The sequence below is a fragment of the Odocoileus virginianus genome, chromosome 27 (genome assembly GCF_023699985.2).
Source record: "Odocoileus virginianus isolate 20LAN1187 ecotype Illinois chromosome 27, Ovbor_1.2, whole genome shotgun sequence".
NCBI classification, from domain to species: Eukaryota; Metazoa; Chordata; class Mammalia; order Artiodactyla; family Cervidae; genus Odocoileus; species Odocoileus virginianus.
In genome coordinates, this window is record NC_069700.1 from 1,159,878 (window position 1) to 1,181,547 (window position 21,670).

General features: G+C 50.1%; 1 protein-coding gene and 2 long non-coding RNA genes across 6 annotated transcripts in view; 1 reads left to right on the forward strand and 2 right to left on the reverse strand.

The window, feature by feature from the left end:
- LYRM4 (LYR motif containing 4) overlaps positions 1-21,670 on the reverse strand; it is an 86,725-nt gene that overhangs the window by 53,269 nt on the left and 11,786 nt on the right. For all 4 annotated transcript variants that reach the window (XM_070456998.1, XM_070456997.1, XM_070457000.1 and 1 more), the window contains exon 2: positions 11,541-11,661. In XM_070456998.1, coding sequence (XP_070313099.1) covers positions 11,541-11,661 — 121 coding nt within the window. The remainder of the gene's footprint in view (positions 1-11,540; positions 11,662-21,670) is intronic.
- LOC139031589 (uncharacterized) lies at positions 5,368-9,044 on the reverse strand. The gene is made up of 2 exons (XR_011484082.1): positions 8,245-9,044; positions 5,368-7,295 (listed from the first exon to the last, which is right to left on the reverse strand). It is a non-coding gene; the product is annotated as an uncharacterized lncRNA (long non-coding RNA).
- On the forward strand, positions 9,307-21,595 carry LOC139031588 (uncharacterized). The gene is made up of 3 exons (XR_011484081.1): positions 9,307-9,396; positions 12,416-12,567; positions 13,053-21,595. It is a non-coding gene; the product is annotated as an uncharacterized lncRNA (long non-coding RNA).

Sequence of the window (21,670 nt, forward strand, 5' to 3'; positions counted from 1 at the left end):
CTTCCTTCTGCGAGGCCTTCGGGTCCAGTAAACAATGTCTCCCTGGTGAAGCATCTGCAGTCTGTCATCTTCATGAAGGGCGGCTTGTGTCACAGCTCATGGGTCCCCAAAAGCCGCCATGATCCACGCCGTGTCCCTGCCATTGCTGGGTGTTAAAAGCGTCTGTGAAGTGTAGCCAAGGGCTTTTCAGGACTTGGCCCCGAGGCTGCAGCTGACAGTGGGAACCATCGTTACATAACTCAGCCAGGCCGCCAGCCACGGCCCACGTCAACGCGACAGGCTGCCTGTGACACCTGGCGGCCAAGCTGTTTCAAGTCAATTCAGTAAACGCAGAGGGTCAGTGACAAACCTCACCTTGCTCAAAATCCAACATTCACAGGTACACTTCTGGGATCTGACTATCACTATCAATTATTTTCAGACTCAGAAAACATCAGGCGTGGAAGGGGGCCTTGACCCCTGCATGCCCACGGGAGGAAGCTGGCGTCGACGACCATCTGCAGTGGGCAGGGGCAGGGGCAAGCTGGCCCGTGTGCAGTGATGGGTGGGCACTGAGCTCTGAGCGTGCATCCACGTCTGTGCAGGAGACCCTGGGACACGCTCGGCTGAGGGAGTGCAGGTCCACACCGTGAAGGAAGCTCTCCTCCAACCCCAACAAGCTGTGTCACTGAGAGCAGAGTCACAGAAGGAGCTCCTGTGCCGTCAGCGTCTGGGAAAGCGACACACCCGATTCCTCGCCTTTTCCAGATGAAGCCCAGCGGCTCGTGGACTTGCTGGTGATGCTGCCTTGGGTTTTGACAGACTAGAAAGGCAATGCCAAAGAAGGCTCAAACTACACACAATTGTACTGGTCTCACACACTAGTAAAGTAATGCTCAAAATTCTCAAGCCAGGCTTCAATAGTACCTGAACCATGAACTTCCAGATGTTCGAGCTGGTTTTAGAAAAGGCAGAGGAACCAGTGATCAAATTGCCAACATCCGTTGGATTACTGAAAAAGCAAGAGAGTTCCAGAAAAACATCTACTTCTGCTTTATTGACTATGCCAAAGCCTTTGACTGTGTGGATCACAATAAACTCTGGAAAATTCTAAAAGGGAAATAGCAGACCACCTGACTTGCCTCTTGAGAAATCTGTATGAAGGTCAGGAAGCAACAGTTAGAACTGAACATGGAACAACAGACTGGTTCCAAACAGGAAAAGGAGTATGTCAAGGCTGTATATTGTCACCCTGCTTATTTAACTTATGTGCAGAGTACATCATGTGAAATGCTGGGCTGGATGAAGCACAAGCTGGAATCAAGACTGCCAGGAGAAATATCAATAACCTCAGATATGCAGATGACACCATCATTATGGCAGAAAGTGAAGAAGAACTAAAGAGCCTCTTGACGAAAGTGAAAGAGGAGAGTGAAAAAGCTGGCTTAAAACTCAACATTCAGAAAACTAAGATCATGGCATCTGGTCCCATCACTTCATGGAAATAGATGAGGAAACAGTGACAGACTTTATTTTCTTGGGCTCCAAAATCACTGCAGATGGTGATTGCAGCCATGAAATTAAAAGATGCTTGCTCCATGGAAGAAAAGTTATGACCAACCTAGACAGCATATGGTTTTTCCATTAGTAATGTACGGATGTGAGAGCTGGACTATAAAGAAAGCTGAGTGCCGAAGAATTGATATTTTTGAACTGTGGTGTTGGAGAAGACTCTTGAGAGGCCCTTGGACAACAAGGAGATCCAACCAGCCCATCCTAAAGGAAATCAGTCCTGAATATTCATTGGAAGGACTGATGCTGAAGCTGAAACTCCCAATACTTTGGCCACCTGATGTGAAGAACTGACTCATTGGAATAAACCCTGATGCTGGGAAAGGCTGAGGTGAGAAGAGAAGGGGACGAAAGAGGATGAGATGGTTGGACGGCATCACTGACTCAATGGACATGAGTCTGAATAAACTCCAGGAGTTGGTGATGGACAGGGAGGCCTGGTGTACTGCAGTCCATGGAGTCGCAAAGAGTCGGACATGACTGAGTGACTGAACTGAACTGAAGGAGGTTCTATGCGACTTCGGGGGGGTGGTTTTTACAGCATTAAGGAGGCGAGATGGGGGGGCGAGAAGAGAAGCACTTGTTAGGCTCTATGAAGTGGACATGCTTGAAGAAAAAGAATCTATGTAAAAGAATGATTTAAACTGCACATCAGCATTATTGAATAAAGCTAAGATTATTACAGGGCCCCACTTCAGAGAATTTTTAGAGCCTTTCAATTATTTATAACTGACCAATCTGTGAAATGACAGCCTTAATTACCAGGTTTGGGGACGAGAAAGCATCTCTGACACATCCCTTGGTTCTGGTATTTCAAATACGCAGCAGGGACAAGACTAGCCTTCACTCACGAATGGTGTTCCTTGGCCTTCAGAAGACACAGTGAATGATGATCAAGTCTTAGAGAGATTAAACCCCTGACGGAGGACAGAGGGCGCTGGAAAGTTGAGTTCATGTGCCTTTTGCGCGAAGTCTCCCCTCTTCCCTGTGACTCCTAGCTGTGTCTCTGAGTGAAGCGGCAGACACCAGACTGTGTGTGATCATTGGTGAAACTGCCCTTCACACACAGGCAGGTAAAACCCAGGAAAGGCAGATGCCCAGCGCTGAGAGACGAGGGCCAGCTCTCACACGCACACTGGGCTGGGTCATCAGCTTGCCGCCGCCCAGGGCACCTGGGACAGAAACCCAGAGTGATGCACGCGGGCCCCCTCTCTCCCGTGCTCGGCGAGGGGGCAGCGTGCCCTGTGGGCTTGGGGGGGAGCCTGGGCTCGAGCACGGCGCGGAGGGACGATGACCGCGCAAGGACCGCAGGCAGGAGGCCGGCAGGACAGCGCTCAGGAAAGCCCGACGGGGCTGCGGGCCCAGACCCGAGAGCAGGGGCGCTCTCACACAAGGTGGCCGACTCCACCCTGCCCGACGGGGGCTCTGTGCTGGTCTTTCCTTTCGAAGGCAGACGGCTGAGAGAGTTTTCTGAGCAGTGAGCAAGGAGACCAGCCCCGAGGCATAAGCTGTTCACGAGGGGGACTGCTGCCTTCCTGGGGGGTTCTGAGAACAAACAGAAGGATTGCGCACCCGGCTGCCTCCTCCCACCTTCAGGTCCTATTTCCCTTCGGGGGAGGTGAGGCCAGCCCGCGTGGCCCCTCTTCTGAGAACTGCCCGAAGAGCTGCAGGCCGTCCTCCTCCGGACTCTGTGTCCCCGGGAGAACCATCCAAACACACCCCGTCTGAACCTCCGCATCGAACGTGGGAGGGCAACAGTGTCTTCCTCACAAGGCTCCTGTTGGGCATTCAAAGTGCTTGTGTGAGACACGGCGTCTGTGTCCAGGGAGGCGTGATGGACCCACGCTGGTGACGAGCACCCACCACCACCACCTTCACTGATAAAGCCAACCCCTCACGGACGCAGGGCCCAAGGCAGCCCTCTCCCCCCGCCTAGGCCCCACAGTCGGTATTGTCAGAGCTGGGATGAGCCGTCCACCTCCTCCCTGTGAGGTCAGGGTCCTTTCTGCTCCAGAGTTTTCAGTATCTGCTCCCACTTAAGGTGATTCACAACAAAACAGCTTCTCGAGGAATTCAAGCCTGAGGAGGTCTGGCCAACTAGACTAGGAGACTCATCGGCTAGACGAGACGGGAGGAAAGACACCAAGATAAAAATTCCCAAAGGAAACTCATGCCACAGTTTTCTCCAAACAGCACTGCTGTGTGAGCTCTTATGAGTTCTCACGGGCCTGTGTGCAGAAAGCCATCACTGTACGTAAAAAAGGCGGGGGTGAGACAGGCTTCCTCTAGAAGGATCTAGAGCCTTGCTCTGTGTGTGGGAACCCTGGAGGAGTGAAACGAGTTTAGTGAGTGATCTCCAACTGAGAGGCGTTTGTTCCAGAAGAATGCCGACTGTAGGGAAACACTATGGCCCCAGACTTGAGGCATTTCTAGAAAAAGCAGAGAGGACACTGGTTTAAATTCTTGCATGAAGTCTTTTTTTTTTTTTTAACTGCAGAGGAACTATATACTGACTAGGGTGAAAAAATAAATGTCATACACGGGCTGAACTATAAAACTAAACAAGCCTCTCATGGCTCTGCTTTCTGAAACCTGCTCAGGAGGCTGGGGAACCTTTTGTTCCTATAGAAACAGTTCACCTATCCAAAGACACAGGGCCCACTTCAGAGGCAATTCTGGTCACTGTATGTAAGTTCATGTGAGCTTCTGGAGGACTTATTCAAGTCCAGGACAGAGTACATAAATCTCCGTTGCCTCTGACTGCTTCATTGTTATTTTTTAAAAAATATGTAGATTGAGCTTTTGAGCTAATCTTAGTTGATCTACAGAAGCACAGGGTAAAGTACTCCTGGGCTCCCCTATAAACTCCATGTTCTGTTCCATGAAATGAGTGAACAGATTGTATCTAAAACGGAAAGAACTGGCTTCCCTGTCCAAAAGGTCAAAGTCAGAAAGAACTTCTGTGAGGTTCTGATGGACCTCTTAATTCCATCCCAATTCTGCCTCTAAAAAACTTACAAAATCAATTCATAATTATATGGCACAGAATGGGCTCTTGATAAATAGGGAAAGAAATGGTGGGCCTGGAACTGCAAAAGTGCAGTGTGTGTGTGATTTGTCTGGCAGAGTGGGATCAAAGGCCCTGAGACGTCAGCCAGGGAGCAGGGAAGGGGTCAGAAACAGAAAGTAGCATCAACCCTAAGGCGGAGCCTGGGGAGCACTCCCATTCTTCTCCAGCCTGTGGGTGATCGCGTTACTGCTCTTTACCTGCTGCTGCTGTTTTCGTTGAAGGAAAACGTTCTCCTCGAAAATATGCTTTAGTACCAGTGATGTGTCTTTACCAGAAAGGAAGGTTAGCAGCTGAGATGAAAGCAACACTAATAAAACAATCCAACTTGTTTTTTTTTTACTTTCTCTGCAGCAGCAAGTTCAGGCTAGGAGAAGGTTTTGGAATTTATGATGGCGCAAATACAGGGCTGGCCTTCAACTTTGCTCGCCTGGAACCGAAACTCTGGAGAGCTAAGGTCCTGGTGGGAAACAGCCAAGGAAAGTTGCGCACACAGTAATTTACCCTGAAATGCGTCAGCAGCTTCTGCAAATACTCAAGAATGGGACAGATACTGATGTGAAATGTTGAACCACAGCATTTCAGAACTGGAAGGAGCCTTGGAGCTACAGTATGATTCTTTAATTTCATAGATGAGAAATTGAAGGCTTGAAGTTCAAGCTCCAAAGGACTTACATTTCCCACCCTCAAATATCAGTCAGTGTCTAAAACACTTCATTTTATTTTTCTCAATTAAGAAAAATTGATGATTGGTTATAAAATTCTTCTTTAGGAGAAGAGAGAATTTTTTATTGTGAAAAAAACCAAGAAGTTACCATCTTGACTAATTTTAAGTATATATCAACAGTTCAATAGTGTTAAGTACATTCACATTGTTATAAAACACATCTATAGAACTTTTTTACCCTGAAAACCTGAGACTACACCCATTTACACACTAACCCCCTTTCCGCTCCCCCAGCCCCTGGCTGCCACCACCACCTCCCCCCGTCTCCGCACCTGACCCCGTGGGGGGCCTCACACGAGGGCACTCAGGCAGTGCTGGCCCTTCTGGGAATTTGGGCCGCTTCCGCCCCTTGGACGCTGTGAACGATGTGTGACTCCTTCCGTGCAGTTTACATGCCCTTAATCTACAGATGACTGTCCTCTCCTCCATCAAAACGACTGCCAAGTAAACTTCAGGGTTCCCCTGAAACTACCAGAACAGTGCTTCAGCTAAAAGTGAACCAGAGGACAGGGAAAGTGCACACTGCTTTTCCCACAAGACCTGTGGATAAAACGCCTACCTTCTCAGGCTGTCTGTGGATGATGTCCGCGTTAACAAGCAGGCTGCCACCCATGACATCAGCCCCGTTCCTGGCGTCTGCAATGGTTGTGCATGGCGTCCGCCCTGAATCACGTACGACGGCAGGGTCACACTTTTGGGTCCCATACAGCCACTATTTGAACCGCTTCATTAAAGAACACGAATCGCTGACATGGTATGGAATCTTATTATCACTAAAAAAATGCTGACAATAATGATATAATGCCAACATCTTGTTATCCAGAATTAGAAGGCACGATGTCCAGCTGACCTTCTCAGGGTGTAACTACAGCCTACAGCTAACAATGTACGTCCCCATCTAAACCCTTGAGTTACACAAACCCTGCTGAGCTGGGTACATGAGTATCGCATCACGGGCGCAGTGGGCAAACATCCTGTGGAGGTTAAGTCCAGTGCTCCTTCGCCGGTCTACACACGTGAGGGGCTGGGAACCTGTCAGGGTCGCCTTCCCAGGGGACCCGCTGACGAACAGCACACAGCTGGATGTACCCCCAAGCCTGGCACAGACATGTTAGTTTTCAGCAGGTTTGAACAAAAAGGAGCTGCACACTTAAAATTCAGCTGGATCCTCCCAAAGCCATCATGCGGCCTGCACGCTCAGGGAGCTCTCGCCCGAGTGCAGAAACGCGGGCGCAGGGCCTGCTCAGCGGGCGAGGCGGGAGGGGCTCCTGCTGCCGCTTCTCCCACAGGCAAGGGCTGTCAAGCCAGAATGCTGGGGAAAGGCTTTCTCTGTGATTTCTCACCATCTCTGTGAGCTACCCAGGCTGGGCACCGCCCTCCCTGCAGGTTACGGAGTACAGCCAACAGCCTTACAGAAGAAGGCTGCTTACAATCCTACGGGCGTGACAAACGGCGGAGCTCTAAGTTGGGGGTGATGACAGTCTCATAAATGCCTTATACAGAGGGATCAGAACAAATACTTAGTCAGAACAGCAAAATGGAGAAAAGAACAAAAATGAAAGCAGAGTCTGGTTGACGCTCCTGCTTCTCTGTCTGGCGTGAGCCACCCAGATCTGTTATGTTTCGGGCAGAATGTCCTCCACCACTTCTCCACGGCCCGGACTGTGAGAGCCACGTGCCCGGGCCCCACGCTCCGCTGGTCCGCGCACCCTCCCGGCGCTGCTGGCACCCACGCGAAGGGCCTCTCCCACTTTTCTGACCCCACCTGGGAAGTGGACAGGGAAGCCAGGTTTGGCAGGGGCTGGTCCGGAACCTGCTTTCAGCAGAGGAAGAACTCACATGAGCTGCCAGGCTCAAGCTGTCTTTACGGAACCATTCTATCTGGAAACAAGAGTTTATAGGAGTGGGCAAATGTTTCTGCTGTTATGGGACACGAGAGGATGCAGGCAGCTGGAGAGAGAGGGGAGCCTGGTGTTAGGGGGAGAGGTGGTGGAGAGTGGGGAGCCTGGGGTTGGGGGGGGAGATGGTGGAGAGGGGGCCTAGGGTTGGCGGGGAGGTGGTGGGGAGAGAGGGGCCCTGGGGTTAAGGGGGGAGGTGGTGGAGAGGGGGCCTGGGGTTAGGGGGGGAGGTGGTGGGGAGAGAGGGGCCCTGGGGTTAAGGGGGGAGGTGGTGGAGAGGGGACCTGGGGTTAGGGGGGGAGGTGGTGGGGAGAGAGGGGCCCTGGGGTTAAGGGGGGAGGTGGTGGAGAGGGGGGCCTGGGGTTAGCAGGGGAGGTGGTGGGGAGAGAGGGGCCCTGGGGTTAAGGGGGGAGGTGGTGGAGAGGGGGGCCTGGGGTTAGCGGGGGAGGTGGTGGGGAGAGAGGGGCCCTGGGGTTAAGGGGGGAGGTGGTGGAGAGGGGGGCCTGGGGTTAGCAGGGGAGGTGGTGGGGAGAGAGGGGCCCTGGGGTTAAGGGGGGAGGTGGTGGAGAGGGGACCTGGGGTTAGGGGGGAGGTGGTGCAGAGGGGGGCCTGGGGTTAGAGGGGGAGATGGTGGAGAGGGGAGCCTGGGGTTAGGAGGGGAGATGGTGGAGAGGAGAGCCTGGGGTTAGCGGGGGAGGTGGTGGGGAGAGAGGGGCCCTGGGGTTAAGGGGGGAGGTGGTGGAGAGGGGGCCTGGGGTTAGGGGGGGAGGTGGTGGAGAGAGGGGCCTGGGGTTAGGAGGGGAGATGGTGGAGAGGAGAGCCTGGGGTTAGCGGGGGAGGTGGTGGGGAGAGAGGGGCCCTGGGGTTAAGGGGGGAGGTGGTGGAGAGGGGGCCTGGGGTTAGGGGGGGAGGTGGTGGAGAGGGGGGCCTGGGGTTAGTGGGGGAGGTGGTGGGGAGAGAGGGGCCCTGGGGCTAAGGGGGGAGGTGGTGGAGAGAGATACCTGGGGTTGGGGGGGAGGTGGTCCACAACAGTGTGTCCACAACAAAGAAGGCGTGGCCGGCCAGCTCCCATCCGTGGGCCATAGTTACGGACAGTGAGGAAAGGAGCCTGACGTGCCTGTGTAAGGGGAACGCGCCCTGCACGTGCTTTCCGCGGTGAGAGTCACCCCTCGAGCTGTGGTGAAGGCCGGTATGAGCTGCTGATGCTGCTGGAATCCCTGGGGTGGCCATGTGAAGATTAAACATCTTGGCACATGATGGGCAAGGTCTCTGAGGACAGGATGGGCTAGGACGACACAGTCCTTAAATGTCTGGGGAACAAAACTGGGAGAGGACTTGAAAGTATCTTTATCCTGACATTTCTCCTGACGCAGGAGCTCATGTCCTGAAACTTTGGAGTTTGCCCTCAGGAACGGAGACCTGAGTGCATGTCTGGCCGGGCGCCCCATGAGACAGGGCAGCCAGCCTTCTCACACCTTGGATTCTCTGTGCCTAGACAACCAGAAGAAATCTTTCCTCGGAGACTTCTGTAAAAACTGCAGAATCTCACTGTGCGACAGGGGCGTCAACAGCGTCACAGCCGAGACCCTCTGCGAGGACAGGGGGCAGGAGGCGGGGCCGCGTCAAGAGGATGCTCTTGGTCTGAGAGCTGCCTCACAGAGGTGCGTGCCTGGCGGCCGGAAAGATGGCGGCGGACTCTCATCCAGGGCAATGCTGCTGAGACGGAGGAGCAGCCCGGGGGAGTCTCCGAGGGCGGGCGCCCGTGGAGGCAGATGTGACGGGGGTCACTGCGGCGGAGGGAGACGCCTCAGGGCGCCGGATGCCCTCCCCGACCCGCGGACCATCCGCTCGACCCAAGAGGGCTCAGGGCAGCACGCTTCCGGCAGCACACACCCTGGACTGAGGGCCACGGCCTCAGGCGACAAACGTCGTGTGTTCATCCAGTCCCCAAACAATGAAGAGCCGCCGCCACAGGGAGCCGGGCTGGGCCTCCTGACTGACCAGCGTGCAAGCACTGTGACGTGTCGGCTGTCTGAGGGTGTCACACGTTATCACCCACTGACTGACTCTGTGACTCAAGCCGTCTGAGTGAAGCCTGGCGCGGCAAGGGGAGCCCGGCTCCGGGACGGTCTGGGGAGGCTGCTTCACGCGAGGTGGACTGGGGCTCCAGGAGGGTCAGGCCGGGGGGAGGGGGCGGTGCCCGGGGCAGCAAGGGGGTCACTGGGATGCTGCGGCGGGGGAGATGGGCCGGCCCACGGAGCCCCCGGAGGGTTTCGAGAAGGCATGTCACCTGCTTTGACTTTCTTTTAGAAAGCTCAGCCTACAGCCTGTGGGGAACAGACCGCAGGGGGCAGGGAGGGAGGTGGGCCACAGCGATCACAGCAGCAGTGTGGAGACTGACCGATGCAGTTTGATTTACGGCCTCAAGGCCAAGGTCAGCCTGGCCAGCTCAGCGTGAGGCGGCTCCGAGAGTCTCGGCCATCTCGTAAGGTAGCTGCAGTCAATGTGACGCTGGGACTCGGCACAGAATTGACACAATAGGGAGGCCCCCGCTGCTCTGACGGGTAACAGAGAAGCCCTGTGCCCGGAAGCGGGCTGCACGCCCCCGCCCCGCCCCATCAAGAAAGGCCCGCCTGGCAGGCTGTCCTGGGGAGGGCCGGCCCGCAGCCCAGGGTTTGAAACTGGTTTGTGCGGATTCACTGGCCATGTCTGGTGAGAGCCAGTCTATCCATTTTTAAAAAAAAATAAAACATTTCAAACTGAGAAGTGACACAGACAATTATATAACAAGAAATGGTGGCAAGATTATGTACAGGTCCCTTTTCTCAGCAGCTCCTACTCTGAGCAACTTTACAGTAAAAGAGAAAACCAGACTGTTTTGGAGGCACTTGCCAACCTCTGTGTGGGAAAATGCCAAAAACTGCATCTTCCTGAATTTATGCAAAATAAACATGCAGGCAGCTTGTTTTCCCAAGTTCGAGTACTAAAGGATCCTGTAAAACTCCCCCACTGATGCCTGGCGCAGGCCATCCTTCTAGAGTTTTCAAAAGGGCAACTCACTTCTCTGCCACTACTGGCATCCTTGGAAATCTGCAGACCAGTTTCTTTTTCTGACGATCCTATTACCTCTTCATGCCTTTAGTTAAAGCTCATCTCTTAGGAATGGCTGAGTTATTCTACTCCTAGAAAACTGCAGGACTCAAAAGAGCTGTTGGAATCTGAACGGTTATTACAGAAGGGCTGTTCTATGATGCAGGCAACACAACAGGACTATGAACTGTGACATAAGATGAAAACCAGCTTTTAGTACTGCTTCCTTCATGAATGGTTTCGAGTCAAGCATGAAGAAGGGTCGGAGATATAAGTATATATCCGATACACGTCACAAGTCACGATATGACATCACGCCAGCCACGCTGGGATCTCCTGACGACGCTGAAGGAGCCCCTCTAATACACTCATGGGCCTTGGGAAAATGTAAGGGTGTCCTTCCGCAGTTAAACAAACTCCCTGCGAGGACGAGCGATAAACAAGGGGAGGCAAAGCGGAGCTTACGGTGTGGCCAGTGCTGAATTAAGAAAAAAAAAGCGGAAAGGAGGACTTTTCAGAGGGTGGGAAAACCAGCGGGCAGCAGGCCGCTCCGCCTTTGGCGCCCTGATCAACTCCGCAGAGACAAGGACACGTCGCCCCACCCGGAGGCCAGGCTGCAGCAGGGGCCCCGTCCACCTCTCGAGAAGAGCAGAGCGAGAGGCCACGGCGACGGCCGGCTCTTCCACAAGAGCAAACAAAACCATCGCCGGGTCCTTGCGGGGTCGGGGCAACGCAGCCACGCTTTGCAGCCACACTTCACACCTGCAGACACACTGCCACGTGGCGACAAAACTCAGGCTCATCGCCAGCAACGGCGTCCCCAGGAAAAGGGCGGCACTGTTTGGAGTTATGATCTTAAAACACTGGGAAAAGTAGAATATATTTACACTCTTTGACATACATACACATATCAATGTGCAATGCATCTAACAAAGAGACGAAATTTTAACAAGGTTTCCCATACTTAAAGCACCATCATCTAGTAAAGGGTGGGAACCCAGCTTCTCCAGAGGACCTGTGCCCTGGGAATTCGGACAGCTGGCACTTCCTTCGCACACCCCTTGATTGAGTGACAGGACAGCTCATCTCTGTCCACATGAGCAAGAGGAAGAGAGTCTCATGATCCTGGGTGTGACTCACAAACACCAAAGCTGTGACATCCAATCACGGGGGACGTGTGAAAGCTTAATGCCCTTGGCCATCTTACCTGCCGACGGATTATACCCAGGTCTCTTTTGGCTTTATTCACCAGGGCTTGAATTTCTGCGGGATCCTTCACATTCTTGTTTTCTCTGAAGGCGTCTCTTATCCTCCTGATGGCGTAAGTTCTAAATGAATGCAGGGAAAGAGAGGAAAAGGTGTCAGTGTGTCTGAAACAATGCTTTTAAATGAATTCACAAGAGTTTTCCTAGGAATCAGCTGTCTGCTGGGCCCCTGGGAGAATCCCCTTTGCTCGCTGCTCTGGGCACAGACCCATCCATTCCTCTCCTGGGATGACTGAGCAAACAGGCTTAGGGAGGTGATCTGGATAAGTCACATGGGGCTCCAGACAATGCTCCTCAGAGCCGTTTGCGTCTGGCTTCCCTCCATTAACACGGACAACTGACCCTCAACGTGTAGAGACAAGCCAGACAAGGTGCAGCCAGGTGCCGTACATGTAGGCATGTGGGTACCAAGACAGTGACGGATGCCACCCTGGGGTCAGCTCTCCAACCTCGCCCCACCCTCTGTTTCCTTCTCCTGTGGATGGCAACACGTGTGGTTTATACTGGGATCCCGCCGCAGCTGAGAGTGGAGATGACGCCAAGATGCTTTACAGTCCATGAACAGTAAGCGTGGACAAACTGGACTGAGTAGGAAGTTTAAGTGACAGTGGGAGACAATGTCTCAAAACTGGTAACAATATATTGAGAGGGTTCATGGAGATTTAATAACCAGATGACCATGTCAAGATATTTACTTATAAAACCTTGAACTCCAAGGTCAGAAGAAAAATACCTCCAGAAAGGACAAAAAAAGAACTTTAAGCTGGTAATAATGAATGCAACACAGATAAGTACAACCTCAGCTTTCTATTTTCAGAAGTCCGCAAAGAAAACAGCTGTTTTCCAGTCATTTGCAAACCGTATGGAGGGTCCATCTATGACGTGTGGCCCGTGGACCAGGCACAGGAGACTCTGCTCAGAATGGGACATGCACTATCCGGTTTAACAAGCACACACTGCAACTCAGAGGTAATCATAATAATAATTATAATAATAAAATGGCCCAGAAAGTGGTAGAACTAGATTCTGCAAACAGCTGAACAGACTCTGTGATTTTCAGCTGTACTTGGTATAAGCCAAGCTGCTATTCATTCGCCAAGGCATTAAAAAAACCAAAAACTGTCTCTGGCATCACAAAGAGTAGAAAGATCATCTCACCCTCCAACGGTACTTCAAGTATTGCTACAAATAGTTTAAGTGCCAAGCAAGTCTTAGGAAAAGTGGTTGAGAGCATTATGAGGGAAAGAGCTATTGACATAAGCAGTAAGTGTAAGTGGAACAACTGAGCCTCACTGTTTTGAGGAGGAGGACACTGATCAGTGAGGAGCACAGGGAGTCAGGAGGCAAAGTTACTATCAGAAAAAGCCCCTCTGGAGACCAAGGGCTGGCAGACTTGGGAGGAAGCGGTAAGCAAGCCCGTGAATGCCCCGCCTGCTGCTTTCCTGCTCCCACAGGGTCAAGTGCATTAGCACGGACGGGGCGTCCCTGGTCCTCGATCCCACCCCGTCAAGCACCACGTCCAGGAGGAACCATCGACTCCCGCCTCACCGGAAGACCCGGAGTTTCCTGACGGCTGGCCTGCTATTTCTCCAGCCTGACTTCTTGGCTAACTCTTCCATGTCCTTAAAGACGTAACCCAGTTAGGAACAAATAAGACAAAAGATTAACGTCCTTAGTAAATCGAGTAGAAGGAGAGAAGGGCCACAGTCAATGAGTGAGAGGTGTGCACCAGTAATTCACAAGGGAGCCTAGAGTGGCTAAACTTAGAGAAGGGTGACATAAATATATGAGGCCTTAGCCTCAGCTGTAATCACAGAAGCGTACATTTAAACAGGGCAGAATCTCCTGTCCATCAAATCAGCAGATTTTTTTTTTAAGGGCATGTACAGCTTCATGCTGGGATATGAACTACACTTCCTGTGGGGAAAAGGGCATCATAATCTATAATAATGTTCATAATCCTTTATCCACTAATTCTACTCTTAGTGATCCTGTAGAAACAGCCTGCAGAAATAACAAAGTTGTATACAGAAAGATATTCACTACAGAAAAGTTTATAAACATTAAAAATAGAAACCACCTTAATTAAATGTTCAACAACAGAGAAGCGGCTACACAAATTACGACATCATGCAGCTTTTAAAAGAGACGCTTCCAAACCCTTAAAGTCACAGGTACCAAAGCCAGAGGTATGGAAGTCTCCCTCTGGCCCCCAACGCTCTGCTCCATTAGATGCAGGTTCCTGTGAAGTCTCCCAAAGACACTGGGTTCGTAGTAAACCTCCATGTGTATATTCCTCTTCGCAACAGTGGAGCTCTAAACACACTCTGCACCTTTAAGTCCTGAATTAAGATACATCCGAGCAATCACTTCCTATCAGTACAAACGAGCTGACCCACAGCACAGAGACCCACCATCAGTGGGCCACTCATACCCCTGGTGGCTCAGCTGGTAAAGAATCCGCCTGCGATGCTGGAGACCTGAGTTCGCTCCCCGGGTTGGGAAGATCCCCTGGAGAAGGGAAAGGTTAACCATTCCAGAATTTTGGCCTGGAAGTCCATGGAGTTGCCGAGTCGGGACACGACAGAGCGACTTTCACCTACTAACGAATGGGTACTTAGTTTCCAATCTTGCGATCACAATCAATATTTCTCTTTCCTGTAGCATCATGTGCATGTGTGTATATGCGGTCAACTCACAGATATGGAAGTGGTACAGCAAAGCCATGTGTATATGTGGTTTTAATAAAACATCGCCCAAGCTCTCTCTACAGAAGGATGAGCACACGCTCCCACCAGAACTGTGTACATGCTTGCTTCCAGCACCACTGCCAACGTGTGCGGTCAAACTTTCTGATCTCTGCTGACCTGACAGGTGAAAGACGGCCTCTCATTTCACTTTACATTACATTTTTGCTTGTTATTAGTGCTGCCGACCAGTTTTTCACAAGCTTAAAGCCATTTGTGTCTCTGTTAATATTCTCTGCCTTTTCTTAACTGAGTGATCTTTCTGATTGATTTGTAAGATGGTGCTGAGGAAGCTACCCCTTTGGGATGAGTCGTGATGTCCTCCCTGGACTGCCATCTGACTTTACGTTTGTGTGCTCTGTCACGTACAAGTGTTCCGTTCCGTCAAGTGTATCACTTTTTATATTACGACTTCTGGTTAAACATCGTATGTACAAGTCTTCTCTACTGTGAGATCACAACAAATACTCACCCATGGACTCCTGAGAACTTTTTGGGCCTATCTTTTTATGTTTAACTCTTTGATCTTTTTGGAATTAATTTTGGTGGAAGCTGCTGAATATGGAATCTAACTTTACCCTCTGATGTTAAGTTTTCTGAAATGAAAGATATTAAGTCTATACTCAGGATGATCTCAATTATGTTAAATACAGAAAAAATATAAAGAGAGAGCATGCTCCAAATTACTTTTGATTACTGGAGTTTATGCTTTCTAAATGCTTTAAATAATTTTAAATTTATTTTTGGCTGTGCTGGGTCTTCGTTACTGTGTGAGCTCCTCTCTGGTTGCAGAAACCAGGCTCCAGGGCACAGGCTGCAGTGGACGCGGCTCCCAGGCTCTAGAGCACAGGCTCAGTCACCCTGTGACATGTGGGATCTTCCTGGATCAGGGCTGGAACCCGTGTCTCCTGCGTTGGCAGGTAGATTCTTTATCACTAAGCCACCAGGGAAGCCTCACTCTCTAAATTATTATAATTATTAATAATTTGAAGTGCTGGTAATTTACCATAATAAAGAAAAATCAGAGAAGATTCAATGTGTGAGAGAAGAGATTGGGAAAGGAAATATATTTAGATAAATACACACAGCCAGGACACGTACCACAGCGGATCAAACTAAAGCAGTGCCCTGGGGAAAAGAGGAAGCGAGTGTTTGGTATTAACAGATAACAATAAAAGGTTCTACAAGGTTTTTTTAAAGGCAATGCTGGGACAACAAGGCAGATATGTCCAGCAGGCTACCAGAAACGTGGCTTTGGATCTCCGGTGAGACGGTCCAAGTTGGTAATAAACCTGAAAATCCCTGACAAAGAAGAATGAGGCAGGACGGCAGGGGTAGACAAGTCTGCTCTGAGGACAGCCGCTGAACGGGAAGAGAAGCTAGCCTGGGACACAGCCCAGGAGAAATGGTGCCAATACTTAAAAGCAGACAAGGTGCCAGCAGGAAAGATGGGGACAAGGAGGCCCACCTTACAAGCAGGGAGGACACAGGAACGCCACTTGTCCTAGAAAAGGCAGAAGGAGGCCTGGGCAGAGTCCCATGGGAGAGAGCGGTTAAGAGGCTGCCGGTGACCTCAGCAAGAGCATGACGGCGTGCACTCAGGGAGTGCAGCGCAGCATGCACACCAAGAGACACCCTGGAGTTCTGCAAACACGCTTGTAATAACAGCTGGGAGAAGGAAAAAAAAATTTGCCGCATAATAAGGAAATATTTTTAAAATAATGAAAAAGTCAATGCATACAATCTTTGGAATGTAGTCAAAGCCATACTCAGATGAAAATTAATGGCTTACCCAGCTTGATTATTAATAAAGTAAAGCAGAGTTTATTAAATTAGAAATATTTCCTAACAGTTTAGAAAGACAGTAATAGCTCATAGGAAAATAAGAGATAAGTTATTTTAAAAATGTGCCAAACCAATGAAAAGTGGAAAAAAAAAAAAAAACCCAGTGAAATTAGCTAAGACAATTGAGTTTGTTCTATTATGTTATGACTTCTGAAGTATACATCAGAAAGCAAAATTATAAGGAAAAAAGGATTGAGGAGGATTGGAAGCTTGAGCAGAGGGGTTTAAAGCAATTATTTCAGAAACGGGGAGCCAGGCAGGCTCCCAGCGTTCGCTGTCCAATGAGAAGTCAGCGGAGCTGGGCAACACCCAGTGAGGTGGCGCCAGTCTGCCAAAGCGGTGACGCTTCTCCAGCTAAGTCCAGGTGCCCAGGTGTGGTGATGGGAAAGACAGACCTGTCAGTAAACCCACGGCTGCAGTTGACAGGAGAGTGTAAGAGAAGGGCAAACAGAGACAAAAACCTTCTAGGGCGCCAAAGAGACGGCGCTGGGAATTCCTTCCCCTGTGGTCACAGACTTCTGAAAGCCCACTTCTAAGAACTTCTGCCAACCTCCTACTTGGTCCCCTTTGTGGAATTCAAACCCTCATCTAAAATATCCAATAATAAAACAATCAAAGAAGTTACGGTAAATTTATGGCTTATAATAAGCATTAAATATTAAATATGAAAATTATGTACATCCAAGAAAAAGTGTACTCAAAATATTATGACCTAAAAACCATTTTTACATAACTGCAGATTTTAGGTACAGTTCTACAGAGATTTTTTAAAAGTAACATTCTCTTTAAAAAAAAAAAAGGAACTTCCCTGGTGGTCCAGTGGTTAAGACTCCACACTTTCCATACACGGGAACCAAGATCCCACAGGCCTCGCAGGGGCATGCCAAAAAGCACCCAGAAAAACACAAAAACAAAACAAACAAAAACCCCTCAATAAACAATGGAAAGAAAGAAAGGCACCTTCGTCCTGCAGCAGATGTCCCCTCAGGCCCTGGAGGAAAAGTTGAGGAGTATTTCCATCCAGGCTTTCTTTCTGATGCTTAAAACCATTTAGGAACTTTAACCTACAATTCATCAAAATTAAACTTCCAGTTACCACTTGGATCTATCTTCATTGCCACTGACATTTTGTCGCAAACAAGATTTTTCAGAATGTAAACCAATTTATCAAAGTAAAGGCCACCTCTAAAATGCTGTTTGGCGCCATGGCAGAGAGGCGCACCCCCCGGTCTCCGGGTTTTAGGCACGCCCGTGTGGATAGTGCGGCGCCCTGCAAGCTGGACTCGGACAGCTCGGCCCACAGGGCCCTTCTCACCCGATCCTGGACCAAGGGGGGTGAGGGACCAACTGTGCTTCATCTGCGGAGTTCTGCAAACACCCCTGCGGGGGACAGCCAAGGCACCACTCAAGCACTAACTGTCCTCACACCTACCAGTCCTCTCCTCATGGAACTGGCCACGCTTCCTTTAAAAGTACCATCGTGACATCAATGCGCCATGGGAAGGGACGGGATTTTCTGCCTTCTTCTCCCATGACCCCCTCATCTACCAGACATGAGCTTGACCTTGTACCGAAAAGGCAAACTCAAGCTTTCATTGTGTAGTAAGAGTTAAAATTTAGAAAAATACAGAATGCAATTTTTAAAATTTTACTTCAAAATTATAGTGTGAACCATGCCAATGTAAGACAGGGCCTTTAAATGATTTAAAGAAGAACTATCTATGGTAGTATATTCAATTACTTCTGGATTTTCCACTTCAAGGGAGAAAATAAAGCATGAACAATAGAAATTCCTCTAGAAAACAACAGAAATAGAACAATCTGGTCTCAACTCAAGTGCCTTCATTAAAATTTACTAACAGCGCTGCTAAAATGAGGCCAAATAAAGTGACTTTTGTTTGTTATCCTTTTCTCCTGCCATTACTCACCAGCAAGGATAAGCAAGCCAGGAGAGAGGACAGGGGACATAGATAAGTCACCAAGCTTGTGCTCAACACATCATTAAGGATAACTGACAGAGCAGAGAAGTGCAGGGTGGTACTCGCTCCCCCTTTTGAGAATGTGTGAAGTAGCAGAATACTGGCTGGGTTATTCAGAAGGGGAAAAAAAAAAAAGACTTAAAAATATTCCAGAGATATAGTAATCATCTGTAAAACCAGAAACCAGGAGGTAAATATGGATGGTTGTGGGACCCAGAATTCGTGACTGGAAAGGAAGGTCAATACCGTGGTGAGCATCCCAAGAGCATCCTGGCTTTGAAAGCACCTGAGGGACCAGCTAGGCCTGGGTTCCCTCCACCCCTGAATAAGGAGTCCAGCACAGCGAGGCCATGAGCTAACTTTGCTTTACCTACAAGGCATTGAAGGGCTCTGACCTCTGTATGTAAATTTATGCAAAGAAGCACAAAAATTACATCCCTCCCTGGCTTTACTCACAAAATCCAGAAGCACTTTCACCCTTCGGTGAGCTTTAATTTTGCTGTTCATAGAGAAGACGCGTCTCTAACACTCTGTCTGGTCTAAAACTCTAAGAATTTAAAGATGCAGTTAGCCTCTGTGTCTCCTGGGATGTCACAGGCGGGGTGGGCATGGAAGACCCTCACTGTCACAGGGGGATGGTTATCCTGACCTGGATGCTGTTCTGCCTTGAGATGTTTGCTGGCTTGGCTGTTTATAATACAAATAACCTGTAACCGGCTTCCCTGGTGGCTCAGATGGTAAAGAATCTGCGAGGCAGGAGACCTGCTATTACATCTTTCTTTCAAGTAGGTCAAAATATTTTCATGCATTACATAATTTATTTCCATGACATCTCTGTGAATCATCTAGTAGGTGTTTGGGTATTTTTGTGTTAAGATTTAATTTTATTTACAAAACTGGAAGATTGAAGAAAACTGAGCGAACATCTGCATTTACAAGTTATTACTATTTATTTCACTACTATTTATATTAACACTGACTGAATAATAGTAGAATGACGCTTGGTATGTGCCTACCAAAACAAAAAAGTACACATAATTGGTCAAACCCAAAATGCAGCTGAAAAACCAGCCCTGATGATGAGCACAAACCCATCTCTCCTCATTCTGCCCCAGCTGGCCCTGGGAGTGTTCACCTGTTGGGCACACTCCTCCTCTCCCTTTGGGCCACGGTGCAGCTGAAGGATCCTGGCCACAGGCTGTCCCTGTAACCAGCCATGTCACAGTCGCTACTTAGAGCTTCTGGGCCATTCTCAAAGGTGGTGCCTCTTCCTGGCCAAGTAAGAGTATCCCCGGTCACGTAAGAGCATCCTTGGTGAGCAGACACGGAAGTGACAGAGGTGCACAGCAGTGCCGGAGAGCAAAGTGCTGCACGGCTGACAAAACCCTTCACGGCATCTCCCTGGGTTTCTCCCTCAGTATCTGACATTCTTCTGCTAACTGTGCACGTCCAAGGTCCAGCTCCCCGCTCTCTGGATGTGCACCACAACTGTGCAGACACCGGGTCTAACTGGTCAAGTCAGAAGGGCTTCCTCCCTACCAATTACATTTCAGCAGCAGTGACCTCAGAACAGAAATCTGCAGCATGCTCTCACTTTGAGGTGCATGAAACTTTTATTACTTGGCTTAAACCCAAGGCCAACTTTTCAATACACTTAAGTGCTCAGAGCAAGGTGGTTTGTGGCCTCATTACTGCCTGTGATTCCTCGACCCAACAGCCCCGTCCAGAATCAACAAGGGCACATTCTCAGTGGGTATGCAAAAGTCATTTTAACGTGGAGCAGACTCACTTAAAGGAGTTCCATCTTCTTTACCTACTAAAATATTCAAAGTGTCCACCTTGCATCAAAAGCCACACAAGCGTGATAGACTGCATTTACCAAAAACCTTACAGGAAGAACTTCAATGGATGAAGAGAGGGAGAAGCCCATGGTCGATATGCGGAGGCACAGCGGGGAGCTCGCCTCACTGCGTTCTTCTGCAAAACGGAGGCTTCCTAGAAGCACGGCGGTCTAGTGTATGATCAACAATGCAGGCAGAGAAGGGTGACTCAGCAGATCTGGGGAGCCCTCCCGCTGCCTTGGTGCTTTCAGGAGCCTCAGGTGAGTGGAGTCGGAGGTGACATGTGGACCCCCGCCTCCCAGCACGCACTGTGTGTCTGTGGGAGAGCCACACGGAGCATTCGCACGTTAAGGCAGAGAAGAGACCTGGAGACGTGAGACAGCAAAGGGAGGCTCCGGATGCCTTCACAGTTTCCCTGCTCCACTAACATGGTTACGTTGTGGGAAATGCTGAGCCATACGAAAACTTCTCCCCGGGCAGCCCCGTCAGGGGTCAGAGGGGTCCCAGGCGCTGTGCTGACAGTTTCAAAGGGCAAGTCCTGCTCACTCACCACAGGCTCTTTACAGACCTTCCTCTCACAGCAGCGAATGGACACAGGACGCCTGCTGCACACCAGGCGCTTGCCTGTACCCCCTCTAACCCTCTAGCAGCTGACCGCAGAGGCGCGAGTTCCAGCAGCTGCAGCGGAGAGCGTCAGTACACTCCCCGCCCCTTCTTCCAGAAGGTCCTGACCGTACAGATCCCATAGCCAAGTCCAAAGTCAAGTCAGGATGATGGGGAGCAGGATGTTCCACCCACAAATACGCCACTCTGGCACTGGGTTATCTTGAGCTGAAGGCAATGGAGAAACAGCAGATGTGGGAAGCACTCTGTCCTGTCCATTCTGCCAGAAGCAGGGCATAAGCCTCCCACGAGAAAGGTGTCCTTCTGGTACCAGGAAGGAAAGAACATTCTTATCAGCAAACATGGGGAGCTGAGGCTGAGATGGGTCTGCACAAACCACACCCAAATAATCCTTGTCTTCTGTCAGTTTCCCCGATGTATCTCCTAGCCAATTTCCAATAACATCCTGTCCCTTTGTCTTGTCCCCGCTCCACAATTTATGGCCCTTTGTAAAAATAAACCTTAGGTCTAACTGCTTTCCTGGGGTTGTCACTTTTCTATGAGGCGCCCTCCATGTTATATAAAAATATTAACATGAAATAAAATGTGTACATGTTCCCTTGTGTTAGTCTTTTTTGACAGTTTAATTTGTAGGCTCCAGACACAGAACATAAGACGGTTAGGTTTTCCTCCCCTAAAGCGGTCTGAGCCTTACTGCTCAGGACTGTGGGCAGTGCTGGCTCTGAGATGCTGACCCCAGATGTGGAACCCGGTCTTGGCTGACTGGGAGAATTCTGGGGCCCGCCGTGGGCAGAGCCTTTGCGTGATGGCCCTGTCAGAAGGCTGTCTGATGAGGTCTGCTCTCACTGAGTTATATGCCTGCTGGGGCTTCCCTTCCTTCGTGCGTTCAAGTCTGGTGCTAGAGCATCAAGTTGCCGCTAAAAGCATGATCACCATGTCAGTGTCTCCCCAGCTCAGAGGCCACCTGCACGGAAGGCCGAGCTTGCTGAGTCTGGGGGGAAGGACAGACAGCGCTGTACTCGCACACAGCACGGTG